The sequence below is a fragment of the Miscanthus floridulus genome, chromosome 17 (assembly GCF_019320115.1).
Source record: "Miscanthus floridulus cultivar M001 chromosome 17, ASM1932011v1, whole genome shotgun sequence".
Classification (NCBI taxonomy): Eukaryota; Viridiplantae; Streptophyta; class Magnoliopsida; order Poales; family Poaceae; genus Miscanthus; species Miscanthus floridulus.
The window spans coordinates 85,839,288-85,856,722 of NC_089596.1; the positions used below are offsets into that span (position 1 = coordinate 85,839,288).

Genomic DNA, 17,435 nt, shown 5'->3' on the forward strand with positions numbered 1-17,435 from the left:
AGCAGGTGGGTCCCATGTGTAAGTTAAAAGTAAAGTCGGGAAAAACTTACTCCGGTAGGGGATCAAACTGTAGACAAATCAATCAATTAGCCGCACCACCAGGCTACGCACATGTGTCTAGAACAGCAATGTGCACTGTATATTAATTTTCTCATGGCAAAATCTGCAACAAAAAAGGAATACTTCAAATGTTTGTTTACTAGAATCTAGATTTTTTTCCCCCGAGATTGGCACGTGTTTTATTAAGAAAAAGTAAACAGTGCAGACGAACCTCCCAGGGCGCACAACGTTAAAACACGAGGAGCGTTTATGCCAGGCACCGTGCAGACGACGACACAGACCTCCCAGGGCGGAATGTCGCCCAGAGCCGGCTCATGAACTACATCATAACCAAATCTAGTTTTTTTTAGTTACTCAACATTTTATTATATTTAATAATACCAAAGTATTATAAAAAAAATCTAAATTTAAGTAATTGACCAAACCATACCGTTATTACGTTATAACATCTTCAAAGTTTGTTCCGGAACCCTCTTTCTTTATTTCTAGGGATAATTGTCTATTGGACATCTAAAGTGATGATCATTTGCTGGCGGACACCTACTTTAGAGCATTTTGCCAGAAGACATTCTAGTTCGGTGAAATTAGGCCACAGGACACCGCGGACCGGTTGCAGCCGGTTGAGGAGAGAGAACAGCGGTGAAATGACATTCTTGCCCCTGCCGTTTTCTTCTTCCTCTCTTCCTTTATCTATTTTTTTCTGTTTCCTGTCCCCGCCACCCTCTCCACCTCCCGCACTCGCCGTCGTGGGCGACTGCGCCTCCAGCGGCCCGCTTCGGCGCCGCGCCCCAGCCTCGCGCCTCCGGTGGGCCACGCCTCCGCCGACATGGACGGCAGCCGCTCGTACACCCTGGACCCGAGGTGCTGCAGCTTCTTCTGCTGCGTCTTCACGGTCTTGCTGATGATTATGTAGTTCCACCACTGCTGCACGTACATGGCGGCGGCTAGAGCGACGGCCACGAGCTGGATCGCCACGTCGCCGAACCGGGAGTAGAAGTCCAGGCTCGTGTTCACGAACTCGTACTCCTCGGTTGATGGCCAGCGCCTTGATGTAGTCATACAGGTGCGGCAGCAGCCGCACCGCCGTCACGCCGACGTAGTAGCTCTTCTTCAGCGGCCTACAGTTGATCCGCCACACCACGTTGACGATCACCTGCGGGAGCAGGAAGAAGTCCTGCGCCATGCCGATGTACTCCTCCAGCGTCACCGCCCACTCCCGCAGCACATGCGTCTTCCCGCGCGCGTCCATGTACGACCCGTCGTCCCGCACCGGCCGGCTATACATGTTCACATAGTGCGCCGCCAGGACCACCGCGAAGCCTACCAGGTGCACGCCGAGGCTATAGACGAGCACCTTTCGGTCGCTCGGCACGCGGCCGGGCTCCAGCGACGACCGCGTCAGCAGCCGGATGCGCGACCGCCACACCTTCTGCGCCAGCCGGAGCGTTAGCAGGAACGCGGCGAGGATGAGGATCTTGACGATGCAGTCGATGGTCCAATACAGGCTGCTCTTGTCCACCTCGTACCACGGCGGCACGCGCGACGTCGTCGAAGCCCACGACGATGCGGCGCGAACAGGGCCTCGGCGCCGGTGATCAGGGGCACGCTGTATCCGACCGCCTGCACACCCAGCATCGCTAGTGTCACGTACGGCATCACGTCCGTGTTCACCTTGATGTACATCAGTTGGCTCAGCTCCACGGCGATGGCCGCCGCCGGAGCGTCAGCGATGGCCACCGCCGGAGCGTCAGCGACGGCGGGTGCGGGAGGCGGAGAGGGTGGCGGGGATAGGAAACAGAAACAAAAAGAGAAAGGGAGAGAGGAATAAGAAAGCGGCAAGGGCAAGAATGTCATTTCACCGTTATTCTCTCTCCTCGGTTGCAACCGGTCCACGGTGTCCTGTGGCCTAATTTCACCGAACCAGAGTGTCTTCTGGCAAAATGCTCCAAAGCGGGTATCCGCCAGCAAAGGACCATCGCTTTAGATGTCCAACAGACAATTATCCCTTATTTCTAAGAACCTTTTATTCCCCAAGGTTTGTGACAAAATGTATGTGGCAATTTGACAAAAGAAAACGCTACGTGGCAATGGCAACTGATGACACCCGTGTCGACCCTCCTGAAAATCTACACCATGTTCGTTTCTGTGGCTTATAAGTCAGCTAATACTGTTTTGTTGTGAGAAAAAAAAACTGTATCATAGCTGATAAGCATGGCTGATACGATCAAGCGAACCAGGTTCTAATCGAAAGCCAGATACATATTGGCAGGTTGGAGCGTATATGATACATCATCACGGATATGCATTTATGAAGTGTATCATTTGCAGGGGAAGCACATACACAACCTAACCAACTCTGTTCCATCCCTCTCTGTTCTCTCCTTTGGCGCCAGGGCAACACACGATACGATATCTCCATGTCACGCGCGCTTTCACCTTAATGTTTGGACAAAACAACGTGCACCAGCTAACATGAGAGTGGTGCGTGCTACTGCTATCTGCTTTAGGCTTTAGCACTCGCATGCATAATGCATTATTTGTCACGACCTGTCACATCCAAACCCTCACTAACGCAAAAGGCGTCCAGTAACAATCGCTCCAAAGGGCATAAAAAGCGAGCTCGGTGACACACTCGATCGGAGGAATCCCCGAAAGAGCATTTCGTGTCGTGCCGGCGTTCGCGTGCCACGCTCCCCGCGTACCCAGCCAACGCGACGCGGGCAACTCGTGTCGACGTGTCGTGAAAGACGGCAGGCCGGGCGTGCGCTTGCATGCGTTCCGCGGTGCGGCGCTCCGAGCAAAGAAGTGACCAACTGCCCACGGACACGACGTCGCTGGTTCAGACACCAGACACCAGGCCATGGCCACCAAGGAGATGTGACGGTCCGGCGGACGGACGGGGACGGTCGCGAGAAGCCCTTTTCGCCGCGCGGAAATGCACCAGTGTAGACTGTAGACTAGCGAGCTAGTAGCTTCCAAATCCGGGGCTTGTCCTGCCCAAGTACGCAAGGAAGCTATTCTCTAGTTCAGCTTCCAGTCCTAGCTAGCTAGCTTTACCTGCAAAGCAATCAAAAAGCGAGCGGGCGGCACCACCCGTCGCCCGTGTGCCTATCCCTTCAAGCCGGGGATCGGAGCGGAGCCACCAGGGATCGCCCCTTTACAAGCACCCACACTCGCGCAACAGCCCCGAACCGTGCATCGCGATCGCGCCTCTTACATGCATCGCTGCTGCCGCGGACAGAGCACAGCAGGCAAGGTAGCTAGGAGCAGTCGCGCGCGAAAGCTGGTGGCATGGACCGTCGGGACTCCAAGGCGCCGGCGCCAGCGCTGGCGAAGGCGGGGCCGGCAGCGGCCGTGAACGGTACTGCCGGCGGCGTCGGATGCGCGGCGTCGGCGCCGGTGCCCGACGCGACCTTCGACACCAACACGGTGATCCTCCTGGCGGCGCTGTTCCTAGCGCTGCTGTTCGCCGTCGCGCTCCACTCGCTGGCCAGGTGCGCGCTCTGGTGCGGGGGACGGGCCGCGGACGGCGGCAGCGGCGGCCGCGGCGACGGGGCGTCGTCGTCCTGCGCGGGCGTCCGGGGCGGGATAAGGAAGCGCGCGCTGAGGAGCATCCCCGTGGAGGTTTACGTCGCCGCGGGGGAGGGGGAGGAGGCCGGGGCCGGGGACGAGGACGAGGACGTGTGCGCCATCTGCCTCGGCGAGTTCGCGGACGGCGAGAAGGTGCGCGTGCTGCCGCGGTGCGGGCACGGCTTCCACGTCCCGTGCGTCGACGCCTGGCTGCTGTCCCGCGGCTCGTGCCCGACGTGCCGCCGCCCCGTGATCGACGGCGTCAAGCCCGCCAAAGCCGGCGGCGGCCAGAGCCGGCGGCGGCCGGATAGCGACACCATCGCCGTGGTCATCGCGTGAGGGACGGAGGGGAGCATGGCCATCGGGACGCGAAGCAGACGGACCTAGTGGGTGGTAGGCGCACACGCAACAGAGCAAGGTATAGCTCTAGCTCTGCACTGTTCTGTCGCCGTGCAGAAGCTCATGTAAAATATCTCCGATATTATCCGGCGACGGCTGGTCCACTTGCACTAGATGACGCTACTTGGAGTGTACTGCTAGCTAGTGTAGTAGCATCATGCCGGTCGTCAAATGTATGAGTAGCTGCCCAGTTGTTCGATCACTGTGCGTGTTCGGCGGCGCCGTACGAGAACTTGTGTTACAAATAAGCAACCATGCGGTAAGACATGCTCATGCGCATCGACGCGTGCACCGTACCCGTGCGTTCGTCGCCGGCGGCGGCAGGTGGTGCGCGTTCCGGCTGCCGCACGCCTGGAAGCGGTACGGTGGCCGTGCGCTGATCGGAGTGCAAATTAATCTGATGCGGGTTGCTGCGTGACAACTGCATGCCTTAATCTGAAGCGAAAGCCGATCGCGCGTCGTCGCTGCAACCACCGAGATCACTCCGTGGCGCCAAACCCGATGGCCACGGCTAGCTGCAGGGTGCGTGGTCCGTCGTCGTCGCCCGGTGTTCACGCGGCACGCGTGGAGAAACGTACGCGTCCTGAGGAGCTGGGCTGCTGGCTGAACCTGAACCGTAGGTGGACTGGGGACGGAAGACTGTCTCAGGTGGCCTGTTTTGGTACACTCATATGTACTTCAATTTATATGTGTTGAGCTAGATATAGTTTTCATCTTAGCTTATTCTAATAATATACGTGGATTGATGTGGATATGAGTGTAGCTAAATAAGACATAAATCACTTTTGTAGGGTGTGAATAACCACAGTTGAAAATGTGCTGAATTTCTTCGTCATAGAAAAAAAGAAGGATGAGAGGTGCTAAGTCATTTTCACCCTATCCCCTTGTGGCCTTGTCTGTCTTTTATGCAACTTGAGTAAAATATCTCAGGATTTGGAGTTTCATCGTTGGAACCTGATTCCTCTACTAACTAGGTAAATGATTTGGATTTTAGGAAGTGGTATTTTGGATGACAGATGAGTTAATCATGCAAATATGGAGCACAAATTTTCTAAGAACTTTTTTTCTTCCGAAACATAGTAGGATAGACCTAACCAAGCTGTGAAAGATGGAACCGTCCCTGTCCTTTTTCGGTTGAAAATGATAGGACGGTTCTTGTTTTCTTTTTGGTTTAGGGTCTCTTGGTTGAGTTGTGGCTATGGAGAAAAGCTGTTGTGGGCTATGAGTTGTGGAAAAACTATTGTGAGCTGTAAGCTGTGGACAAGTTGGAAGCTTTTTGGTTGAAACAAGTATAAATTATACCTCCTATATTTACCTCTCTTGAAACAACTATGAAAAAGTTCTTTATTCCACCAATTTTAAAAGCAGAAAGCCAAAAGCCAAAAATAGGGTCTAAGGTGCTTTCAAAAACATACTAAGAAAAAACAGCTCTTTTGGTTGAGTTTAGCCCAACCAAATGGACCCTTAGATGTGGAAATGCCCTGTTGTTCCGGAACTAAACACCAAAAAACTGGACTTGCCATCCCATCCCCCATCGTCTCACGAACCAAACACAAAATAAGATCAGACGACTGAAACAAAAGCAATGATATGGTTTTATGTGGTTGCAGAGAAATCAGAGTAAACGACAGTTAGTGGATTCATCTTTATAGGTCATATAGATAGATACATGCATGAAAAAAAACTCTTCTCACTTGCTTTTACTCTATTAATACATGCATGAAAAAACTCTTGTCGGTTGCTTTCCAAAAAAAAAAGGACAAGAACTTTGAGACATTAAGACCTTACGCATGGAACACATGATTCTCTAAATGCAGGAAATGAGACAATGGTATTCTTGCCCTTGTTTGTCCTTATCTTTTAAGTTTGTGACTTTTCTACTGTTTGAGCGTTTGCCCCTATTAATTTGAGTTGGAATAAAAAATAAAAAGAAGAAAACATCTAGAGGAGATTAGTAGAGGAATTATGGGTGGGCTTATAAATTTTATTCATGCAATTTTAGATTTTTAAAATTAAATGTTTGTTAAAGTTTTCTTAAATTTGAAATTGAATAAATTGCACATTCATGCTCGATTAGAAGCAGAAAACCTAACTCGATTAGATACGTTTTGGCGTGGCCGATAGACTACTTATATAGGTCTGTCCAACTTGATCTCGGGTCATGATCACGATCTAGCGTTTAGGACTCCTATCCGCAAACTTGATTAAATGCCTGTTAAAGTTTTCTTAAATTTGAAATTGAATAAATTACACATTCATGCTCGACTAGAAGCAAAAACTCTAGCTCGATTAGATGCATTTTGACGTGGCCAATAGGCTACTTACATAGGTCTGTCCAACTCGATCTCAGGTCACGATCACGATCTAGCGTTTAGGACTCCTATCCCAGAAAACCAAAACTGCAAAAAAGAAGTCGAGCGATTGCGCATGTGTATGTCTCCTTTCATCTCCTCATACTAGACTTAAGGAAGTGGAGATGTCTTCTAAGCATGACTACCTCTACTTTCCGAACAACATGAGACTACATGTTCCTACTCTTTCCCTCTTGCTCACATGAATGAGCCTTTAAAATTTTCTTAAGAATCTCAGGAACTTCTATTGTGGGCCAAGCCCATGTATATTCCAAGATGGCACTGGGGAATCAATGAGCTTTGGGCTATTATCGATTTACGGTCTTCACACAGCATCAAGCACATCAACATGGTGGAACAGGAACTAACGAAGGTAGTCCATCAACTGCACCCGCGGCACCGTCGGCGGCGGGCGCCGTGCCGCATCAGCCGGCTGCTTCCTCCTCCGGCACTCCCACGCGCTCCTCAGCCAGCGGAACACCGGCCTCAACGCCTCGAGCCACCGGGCCAGCACCTCGTGGAGCCGCCAGAACTTCCCGCCCCCGCCCCCGTCGCGCTGCGCCGCCTCTCCCTGCAGGTCGGGTGCCCCAGCCCCACGAGGCGGTGGCGGTGCGCGCGCATCATGACCACCACTAGCTGGTGGGCGCTGCTGATGCTCCGCCGAGAGCTGGACGGGGCTGGGCTCGGAGTAGCACCGGCGCAGCACGATGGCCCGGTTGAGCTGCGCCTCGAACGCCAGCCGCTCGTACTCGTTGAGCAGCGTGCTGTGCCGCCCGCCGCACCCGGCGCTCACGTCGAGGCTAAACCGCGACATGACGTCCTCGGCGATGGCCGCGCCGCCTGGCAAATTCCCCACGTCCGTGTCCATGGCAATGCGCGGCAGCGGGCAGCGGCTCCACTGCACTGATGCTAATGCCCCGGTCGTCGACGTGCGTGCGTGGTATTTAGACATGCGTGCAGTGTCCAGTGTGGTCCTCCAGCGAGGTGGCTATACGCCATTTCTTTGGCACGAAAGTTTGTGCGAGCTTGACGTGGGAAGGACGGCAGGGATCAGTGCACTGACGAGCGAACCTTTTTGTAGGATTTATCGACCAATTAAACATGCATGGCTCTAAACCTCTAATTCATCTTGCAGGCTTGTACAACTGTCCATAAATCTGTCCGTGTGTTGTGAATCCGTGACTCACTCGGCTGCAATGTTTCCCATCCACGCAAGGAAGTCCCGTTTGCTTCGCTGAAAAAACAAACCAAAATACTGTTTTGACTGATTTGTTGTGAGAGAAAAACACTGTTCTGACTAAAAAAATAAACTAAAAAATACGGATTATAAGAGAAACGAACATGGCAACATATTAACATAGCACCTTGCCTTAAGGCTACACCATAACAGTATTATACGAGATTCCATCTTTGTCACTCTTATTCATTCCACATGCCCCAGAAAGAGAAAATTCCATGTGCTTTTGCAAAGCTACATACTGCAACAGCAAGCAATCTGATCCTTTGTGTGAATCCCATTTACATTCCTTTTTTTTTGTCTCAACTTTTCAGTACAAGTTATAGTATCTGAACGTACACACCAACTCACACCATCACACGCACATAAACTCACACACCACCCACCCTAGTGTGCACACTAGACCTACATCTACACGAAGAGACTGCACGTGGCTGAGAGATATCCGAAGTCATCCTGGCTTCGCACGTGACAGGCACGTAACCCTGACCATTGTGGCACATCCACGCGTAAAACTACAGATACACAGGACCTGCAAATTTATTAAAAGGGGAAAGACCCTGTGAAACACGCGAGTGCCGAACCTAGCGAGCAAGCCAACCAAGCTACGCTCGGTCCTCTATTTGCATTCCTGAAATAACACTACTTGCTACTACTTTTTATTATAATTCTATTTACCATCTCCACTTTGCTCTGTAGATTCATGTGGATGGATAAACCTTTTCTTTTGAGTTTTTTTTCTGTAGATTCAGGGAAAAATATTATTTTGGCTGAGTTATTGTAAGAAAAAACGTTGTTCTGACTAAAAAAAAATCGAACAGATCAAATTGGGTAAGACGAACGGGGCCGAAATTTCAACGAAGTTTGGTCCAGAGCCCGTACAAGTTGTGTTGTGTGCGTCTCCAACAAAATTTTCACCGAAACGGAGACCAAACCACAATGGTCCACGGACGGCGCAAGTCTGACCGCGACGAACTGCACCTGCGCGTAGCCAAGCCGGCAGCCGCGAAGGCCTCCTCCCAAATCTTCCTCTGGTCCTCTTCACGCACCCGAAATCCTCCTCGCCTGCAGCTGCATCGATAGGGCCAATAGAACCCCACGAAATCTCGATTCTCGAACCGAGGCTGCAGAAAACGCGAGCCCCCCCCACCCTCCAGATCCCGACCAGGCGGCGCCCCCCGCCCTCGTCGGGATCCCGGATCTGTCGTCGAGGGGGGAGCCGCCGGGGCGCCACGGCCGATGCGATCAGGAGCCGTGCCGCGCTGCCGGAATAGACGACGAATCGGCTGACGCGGTAACTAGTCTCCCGCCCGGGGTCCCAGCCGATGGGCGCCTGCGGACTCACCGCGGTCGTCGTGCTACTACTCGCCACCTCGGCGCTACTCCCTGCCCCTGCTTCTGCTTCAGGTAGAAGTCTTCGGGAAGGCGAGAACCCCAACTCCGGCGAGGTGAGGACCCTATCATCTATGCTTAGTTAGCATTTTAGATTAGCATTTTCGTGATTCGTGAATAGATTGAAGGGAATTTGGATTCAGAGGTTGTTTGGATCTCTACAGGACGCTCCTGCACCAACCGATTCTGGACAGTCTTCAGCTGCGCAGCAGGCTGAGAGCAAGCAGCATCAGAAACCACTAGCACGATTGCCATCACCACCGAAGGATACCAAGGAAGGGGATAAAGCACAGGCATCTGCATCATCACCGCCACCGCCACCGCCGCCCATGCAGGAGACTAATTCGCAGAAGGCGGCCAAGCCTCCCCCAGGAGTTACAGGACCGAATGGCGGGATGGGCCAGGAGGACACAGGAAGTCAGGGGAGGAGGGAGGAGACTGATAAACTGAAGGAGGCGATGGAGAAGTGTGTGCACAAGTGTTCCTCTGGAAAGGAATTTTCTGCTTGCCTTCTGGTTTCTGATGATGGTAATGCCTTAGTTTCTATTGGAAATTCAGCAGTATAATTTATTAAGTATCACTTTCTGAATGTCCCCTTGCTATCTGATTGCTGTATCAGGGATGTTGAGTCAGAATTAGGAGTGTTGTATTGAATTTGTAGTTCATAAAGGTTCATGTGTATCTGCCTTTTAGCTTTGGTTAGTTTGTTGCACGGGTAAAACCGTAAAAGCAATGTGATTCATTTCACGCGTTTTGTTCAGAATAAACTGCATTTATAGTACTAGTGTTCAATCAAGTTGTCTAGTTGATCCTAAGCATAGTCACCATGGGACTGACTAGGTGACTAGTCACGATTAGTTGTCCAAGGTCGGTCCTAGTCGTCCTATATATATCAAGACTAACATACCAAACATAGACTAATATGATATATGTCCTAGAGTACAAATCAAGCATGAAGATAACTTTAGGGTGGTGGCTGCATGTAGGGTTGCAAATTGGGCTGAAAAAACATGAGCCCAAGTGGCCCATGCCATCCTAGATGCAGCCCATGTCCTAAGCTGCCGAGCAATTCCATTTTGTTTCTGGTCGTCTACCCCCTAGTCATCCGACTACTCGGACAACCACAAAACTAATCACCCTAATCGAGTCATAGCCCCTAGTCGAGTCCAGGATTCCGACTAGGACGACTAATCGTGATTAATCAGGCGACTTGATAACATTGGTAGTGTTTCCTATTTGCATATATAATTCGGTGAGTACATTTACCTTGTGATTCTAGTCAGATGTAATTGTATTAATCTATGGTGGGAAGTGCCTCACGATATCAAGAAAACAGTTAGAGGTCATAAGATAATTTACATGCCTGGATATCCTTAAATTTAAGTTGTAGAAATTTCAAATATTTTCCAACGTTAACATAATATGTGAACCAACTATTAATTAAGGGCCCGTTTGAATTCAATGAGATATGAGAATCCGGATAAAAATAATCACAGCAGTTTTGAGATTCTAAGAATCTTTGAGTTAAAATCTCTTTAAAATCCAGACCGTTTGGATGAGATATTGAGATTCTGGGATTGTTTTTTATCTGGATTCCCAGAATCCCATGGGATTAAAATGGGGTCTAAGCTCGGAAGTATATTTCTCAAGTTTCAGTGTTTCACACCATACAATGGTTTGCCATCTAAGTGCATCACTGCATCGTCCTAAATCTTTTTTTGTCATATATTAGCCTTTCTTTCCTCATAAAACCAGGAAAGAGGTCCTATTGTGGGCGACAATAAAAATGTATGGTACAATGACGCCAGGGATGTGCCTGTTTTAGTTATTATGTCATCATGAACATATGAAACGGTGGTTAATGGTTATTGGTTAAGTTCAATTTTACTGTATAGATCTGGCAGTTTTTCTTCCCTAAAACCGATAACACTAAACGTTTTAACAGATACTGAAAGAAAATATTGGTACATAAGCTGAGGTTGTTTCAGGAATGATAAAGCCGTTATTTAATGTAAACTGTATTTTTTGTTTCTCTGGCCTTGAGATATATGAATAGACATGGAAATCATAGTAATGCATAACATATGTATGGCCTACACTGTCATGAATATAAAATGGGCCTTTTGTTTATTCTTGCAGCTTCAGGTGGGTCATATATTATTGTCCAGAATAAAGGCCAAAATGATATTGACGTTAATGTCAAAGAACCATCATCAAATATAAAAAATGATAAGAAGCCTCTACATCTTATCAAGGGTGCCTTTGGACAGGTATGTAATGTACTCTGTTACAACATTTGCATATTAGGTTTTCTTGAATAGTATGCATATTTAAGTCGAATAGATGCTGAGATTTACTCAAGTAACTGATCAGCCAAATTAACTTTGGGTCATATATGGTGAGGTAGTGTTTCAAAATTGGCTTTACTTTAGAGCGTAAGATTTTTCATGGTTCCCCATTCTCACCTCATGTGTTCATTCGGGGCCTGTAGTAGTAGGGTATGTACTTTTGAGTTGTTAGACTGGGTAGATTGCCTGTGCATTCCGTTTGAGATTGAGAAGCTACATGTGACCTTTGAGACTAACCAGAATACTAGGCCTTTGAGCATACAAGCTGAGTCTTTGTTCCTTACATATCTGATGCAATTGAACTGCATTTGTTTCTCATATTTTTAAGAGGATTAAATGCGTGCTTGTCTAAATATAGTATTTCCTCCGTTCCAAATTATAGTTTGCTTTAGCTTTGTCCAATGTTAAACTTCTCTGACTGTGACCAAATTTTTGGAAAAATATATTAACATCTGCAAGCTGAAATAAATGCACTATCAAGACATGGAGAATTTAATGAAACTAATTTGATGTCATAGATATTGGTGTATTTTTCCTATAAACTTGGTCAAAGTTAGAGAAGCTTGACTTAGGATAAAGCTAAAGTGAACTACTCCATAATTTAGGACGGAGGGAGTAATTACTATTCCAAGGTTTTTGTTTGAAATTTTATTATATGCATTATCATTTTGATTTTCTTGTCCACTAATTTTTTTGATCCAATTTATATTACCAGATGAACATAACATATACCAGTTCAGATGTTGGGAATATTACATTAAGTAATGGAGAGGAGGACTGCATCATACATGTTGGGCAATCGGTTTATGATTTGCAGCAACAGTTGCAGCAGCTTGCAGCCTATGCAATGCGTTTGAATCCAATTTATGGAGCCTCTTTTTTTGCTTTCACTATTGTTTTGGTGGGCGTTGTATGCACCTGCTGTAAGTTTGCAAAGAGAAGAGGCAATGTTGGAGTCCCATACCAACAGCTTGAGATGGGAGGTCAAGCACCGAACTCTTCAGGGGTGGACAACACCGCAAGCACCACAGATGGCTGGGAAGACGGCTGGGATGATGACTGGGATGATGAAGAAGCACCAGCAGGACCTGCAGATAAGAAACCTACAAGCAGTGTCTCAGCAAATGGCCTTTCGTTGAGATCACAGACACAGACGAATAGCAAAGATGGTTGGGATGTGGATTGGGATGACTAAGCTCCTACAGAACTTTGAATGTAGCTGTCAAATGAGGGAGAAGATACTTCCATCTGCCTGACTTGCAGGGAGGAGTCAATGAAAGACAACTACAGCTCGAACTGATGGAACTCATGCTTGATAGAGTGACCCGTATCCTGGAAGAGGTGAAGGATTGCCTCACTTCATACGGTTTGTACAATAGTGTTTCACTTTTTTTTTCTCTGAGCTGACACACGATATGTTAGCAGTACGGATTTTAGTTCTTTTGGGGTTGTAATGCTACAGAAGAATTTGTTAGTATATAACCAAAACACACATTTTTATTCTTTCGTGGAGGTAATTATTCTTTTTTGCACAGATTCCTGAGTTCTATATCATTATTTGTATCATTCATGCTGCACGCTTGGGCTGGTTGGAAGCAGATCCTGCTGAGCTGCCATATCAGACGCAACGCATAATTTGCTTCAGCTTGTGTCCGAATTGTAGTAGTGCACATTCTGCTGTCACTTTAGAGCTGTGCGAGAACATTGGTGGCCACCTCATCACATGCATTCCTTTCCGCTTTTTCTGTTTGTTCGTTTACCTTTTGCATTCCTCTTGCATTTCGCTTCTTCCGGTTCATGTTATATGTACTAGGTGAAATGCCCGTTCGTTGCCACCGCATAATAATTTAATCGTTTGGAAAATGATCCTTGCCCAACATTACTAAATTAATCACAACTGCTGTTCCCGTGAATTAAATGGCGACATAACTTTGTGGTGTATCAAAGAATCATTCTTTTGTAGAAAACTAACACCAGATGGAATGCATGGAACTATTGGATTGATCTAACAGAGGCAAACCTGATTAAGTGATAACACAAAATACAAAACCCATGCACAACCTGACCATGCCCGCACATAGGTCCAACGTGTATGTGCCTTAAAAAACGGAGATAGAATGCAACATGTTCTAGTTTGGAACTACAGCTATACACAAAACATATATTCATCAGTGACAAGGGATAGCTTAGCCTTACATGATATGAAAAAAAAAAATCTAACTCCAAGTAATTAATGAAGAACAATTCTCAGGTACACGAAATAAATAATGACAAAAAAAGCAAAGTTTTACAGGCGGCCACACTAGTTCGCTTCATCAGATGGATATATTCATTGAAACAGCTCGATCGATAAAAAGTGAACCTATTTGCAGTACCCTGTGGCCCTGTTATTTTCCTATAAACAAAATAGGAATTTAAACTAACACCTCGAAATGAACATCAAGACTTTGTTATTTATCACCATCAAGGGACCTTCTCTCGACTGACCAAGAGGAGAAACATTTTTAGGAGTGTATGAGACAGTGGTTGTCATACATACAACTAAAAAGAAACCATTACTGTGTATGAAAGTAGAGAATTTTGGTAGTGAAAAAGACATGCATACCAGCTCATTCAAGTACCACTGGGCATAGAGCATTTTGGAATACCTTTTGAACTACAATTCAGATAATGAACAAGCAAAATGGTAAGTCATCATTAGCTCGTATAACAATCTGGTACAACAAGTATTCCTGTCTTAGCCCAGCAAATTCAGACATGCTATAAGATCATTGGCTTATATTGCTTATTTCCATTAGTTAAAATATTGTAAAAAGGAAAGGTGAGGGTGGTTGGTTGGCACATGCTAAGATCATTGGCTTATATTGCTTATTTCCATTAGTTAAAATATTGTAAAAAGGAAAGGTGAGGGTGGTTGGTTGGTTGGTTAGAGGAATGGCACAGCCTTAGTGGCCTGCAGGCCTACATTTCTCTTCTTCTCCTCTCCTATCGCTTGTTACATCAAGTAGGACTTCTTGCAAGCTGAATGGTATGTAATTTGACTATTTGAGCATTACCAAAATAATCATGGAATATTAGTTCTGGTGTGCAAACTATTTGACAGAGATGCCAGCCACCAGCACATATTGTCAACAAGCATTCTGAAAATACACATGGCTACTATTTGTATTGTTTAAAATTTATTTATACAAGTCCACTCTTTTAGTGCTATGGCAAGGTGTCACTTTGTCAGGTTGAGTAAATCACCCTCTCTATCCCACAAACATAGAGTTATTTAGAGTTAGAATGAACTGACTGAGCCTATAGCGTTTGAATTTTTGCATGATCTCCGGGAACTGGAACATGACTTTGGTTTGTGTATAAAGTAAATGAACCTGCGTGAAGATCAAGGTACGGGGAGCTTGAGATGAGATGTGTTGGGTAGCTTGGGTCTGCTACTGCACAGCTCTCGTCGATGCGTCAGGCCTGCTGCGTTCTAGTCGGCTTGGAACACAGATCACCCGCAGGAATTTTAGCAAAGTGATCAAAGAAGCAGGAAAAGGAAAACAGAACAATCTTTACATTTTTTAAGGTTGATAATTCAAGTGCTAGCAATAGATTTTTGGAAAAATGACACATTAAAGCAAACTAAACTACTGAGGAGGCTAACCCACAGTCCAACTTGTAAAATCAATATCCCAATTATAATAACTCCAATTCATTGATTGTTCGTCATAAAATCATCTTAAATCAAACCCTATCTATCCATATTCCATATCAGTTCTATAATGTTTTGGGCTCATTTGAATATACCAAAATACACCCAAACCATGAGCATTGTGAGGCATCATACCAAAATACACCCAGACCAGGAAGCATTGTAAGGCATCATACCTTGGATGGAATGCATTTTGGTATAATGAGCTCTGGTCAACTTTCTTCTCTAGTGTTTCGAATAAAGCCTCTGCATCTATTTCCCCTGCCTCAGAAGCATCTGCAACGCGTTTTTTGTTTCCAAAAAAAAAAATCAGTGGATCCTCTGCGGATAGAATACATAATGCACTGTACCCATGTCTTATCTCAAGTACTTAGCTAACATTAGCACACAAAGCTATGGTAAACGAACCTGTTATGCTTCTCTCAAACATTAAGCAACCTTTCTCCCCCAGGGTTACACTAACAAATTTGATGTTTGGTAACTTTGAAAGCATGGATACTAAAGCAACAGATATTGATGAGGCTCCTGTCCAAGCCTACAAATATAGATCGTGTGGAAAGAACGTAATCACTAATCAACAAGATACCAAAGAACTGAAAGTGCTAAACAAATGCCAAAGGCCAAAGGATTTAGTGTACCAAAAGTCCAAAATATCCAGCACAAGGAAATTTTGTTGCCAACCACCTGATTTGATTATGCTAATCCAACTACAGTTACCACTCTAAGCTAGATTACAGTAAAACAAAGGCAACACACTTTTGCATCACAAATAATATGACAACGGGCCTTACACCATGAGAAGTATATAAAGAAATTTCTTGCGTCAGTCATAGGAAATGTAAGCGGTTTACATTGCTACAAGGAGAAGCTGGTAAACTGGGGGTGTCTTGGGCAGGATTATGCAGTTATGCTCTTTTGCAATCCAACAGCTTACCTAAGGATTTTTCTTGTCCGGCCCCTCCCTCTTTCTTTCAGCATCAATCAAAATATAGATTTTTCTTTGACTTGCCTGCACTGGATTGTTCCATAAACACAGGTCAGTCTCAGTAGCAGTGCAGAAAGGCGAAAACTAACCATAAAAAGGCTTATGTGTGGCATTAATGCAACAAAAGTTGTAGGATGACAACTTGAACAAAACAAAAAAAACTTTCCTACTCGGAGCCATATCTATGATTGATAAGCTATTTGCAATCACTGCACAAAGAGCAGAACTATATTTTGTTTTGTTTTGTTCAAGTGGAGTAAGATGATTGTGCTTGGAAGAAATTACCCCTTCTGCAACAAGCAAAGCAGTGTCGCGTTTCCCCCGAGCCTAACCATGTAGGATAAAGCATTGTCGCCGGTGTGTACCTGAGACTGAGAGATGGCAGGTTGTCTGAGCCACAAACCAGCTCCAGGTGTAGCAGGTCATTACGGCGCAGGGCAGGGGCGTCCGCGGGGAAGGGGCAGGGAGGCCGGCGGCGGGCTTCACCAGCGGCGCGCGACCGCCTGAATTCCCTTCCCCGGCAGCGGGCTTCACCGTGGCGTGGACGAGCTCCGGTGACGGTGAGCGCTCTGCGACCTTCGACCGCTGGCTCGGGGAAACGCAAGCAGGCAGCGACTCGGGGAACCGCTGGGGGCGGGAAGCGCGGACCGGCGCTGGGAAGCTCGAGCGGCCGGCGATGATGGCGAGTCGACGGCGCAGCGAGTCCACAGCGATCGCCGCCGCTCGATTCGCCTAGCCGCGCCGCTCGATTCGCCTAGCTGCCTCTTACTTAGGGCACAGGAGGCCACCGCCGCCGCTTCCCCGAGCTTTTGTTTCCCCGTCCTGCACGAGAAACGTGGGAGGCTTGGCTTCGGATCGGGCGAAGCAGCTACGGTTGTTCACTTCTACGGGCGCGAGGGAAGGAGGTCGGCGTCATGGGCAGGCGGCGGTTCCGCGGGAGCGGTGCGGGGTAATTAGCGCAGGGAGGGGATAGGGGTGAGGGGGGCGATTAGTTTAGCGGTGACGAGGACCTCCGGGTCTTTTTAGTTGTAGAGATTTGATACATCCAGCCTGTTCGGCGGGTGCTGATATGATAGTATATGATCATAGATTATTACTGTGGGATGGTTTGATGTGAGAAAAAAATACTGTTCTGGCTAAAAATTTATGATCGTTTACTACCAAGCGAACAGAGGTATTTGCAAGAGACATGGTTTGCTTGACGTGTCACGTCGGGTGTCATATATATGGGTGTGGTATGGGGTGTTCGGATACTAATAAAAATATAAATTACAGAATCCATCGGTAATTCGCGAGACGAATTTATTAAGCCTAATTAATCCATCATTAGCACATGTGTACTGTAGCACCACATTATTAAATTATAGACTAATTAGACTTAAAAGATTTGTCTAGT

At 47.1% G+C, this 17,435-nt stretch overlaps 2 protein-coding genes and 1 long non-coding RNA gene across 6 annotated transcripts; 2 read left to right on the forward strand and 1 right to left on the reverse strand.

Moving 5' to 3' along the window:
- Positions 1-2,420: 2,420 nt before the first annotated feature.
- Positions 2,421-4,881, forward strand: LOC136517629 (RING-H2 finger protein ATL74-like). Its single transcript, XM_066511253.1, has one exon. It carries the CDS (start codon positions 3,352-3,354, stop codon positions 3,967-3,969), a length of 618 nt encoding a protein of 205 aa, XP_066367350.1. The 5' UTR covers positions 2,421-3,351; the 3' UTR covers positions 3,970-4,881.
- A 3,571-nt stretch (positions 4,882-8,452) lies between these two features.
- On the forward strand, positions 8,453-12,860 carry LOC136515004 (uncharacterized). The gene is made up of 4 exons (XM_066508705.1): positions 8,453-9,065; positions 9,174-9,537; positions 11,149-11,279; positions 12,073-12,860. Exons 1-4 carry the CDS (start codon positions 8,943-8,945, stop codon positions 12,550-12,552), a joined length of 1,098 nt encoding a protein of 365 aa, XP_066364802.1. The 5' UTR covers positions 8,453-8,942; the 3' UTR covers positions 12,553-12,860.
- Positions 12,861-13,601: 741 nt separating this feature from the next.
- On the reverse strand, positions 13,602-17,015 carry LOC136515005 (uncharacterized). Of its 4 annotated transcripts, XR_010773923.1 has the most exons (5): positions 16,405-17,015; positions 15,989-16,068; positions 15,463-15,589; positions 15,231-15,330; positions 13,602-14,840 (listed from the first exon to the last, which is right to left on the reverse strand). It is a non-coding gene; the product is annotated as an uncharacterized lncRNA (long non-coding RNA). The 4 variants fall into 4 exon arrangements; XR_010773922.1 differs by having other exon boundaries at positions 13,602-15,330; XR_010773925.1 differs by having other exon boundaries at positions 13,602-15,330; positions 15,989-16,063; positions 16,325-17,015.
- Between the last annotated feature and the right edge of the window lie 420 nt (positions 17,016-17,435).

What these genes read in the sequence shown, in the direction of transcription:
- LOC136517629 (XM_066511253.1), top strand. Translation starts at nt 3,352, where the DNA reads ATGGACCGTCGGGACTCCAAGGCGCCGGCGCCAGCGCTGGCGAAGGCG.
- LOC136515004 (XM_066508705.1), top strand. Translation starts at nt 8,943, where the DNA reads ATGGGCGCCTGCGGACTCACCGCGGTCGTCGTGCTACTACTCGCCACC. An exon ending in CCTTCTGGTTTCTGATGATG is followed by an intron (nt 9,538 to 11,148) that starts GTAATGCCTTAG and finishes TTATTCTTGCAG; the next exon opens with CTTCAGGTGGGTCATATATT. An exon ending in TCAAGGGTGCCTTTGGACAG is followed by an intron (nt 11,280 to 12,072) that starts GTATGTAATGTA and finishes TTATATTACCAG; the next exon opens with ATGAACATAACATATACCAG.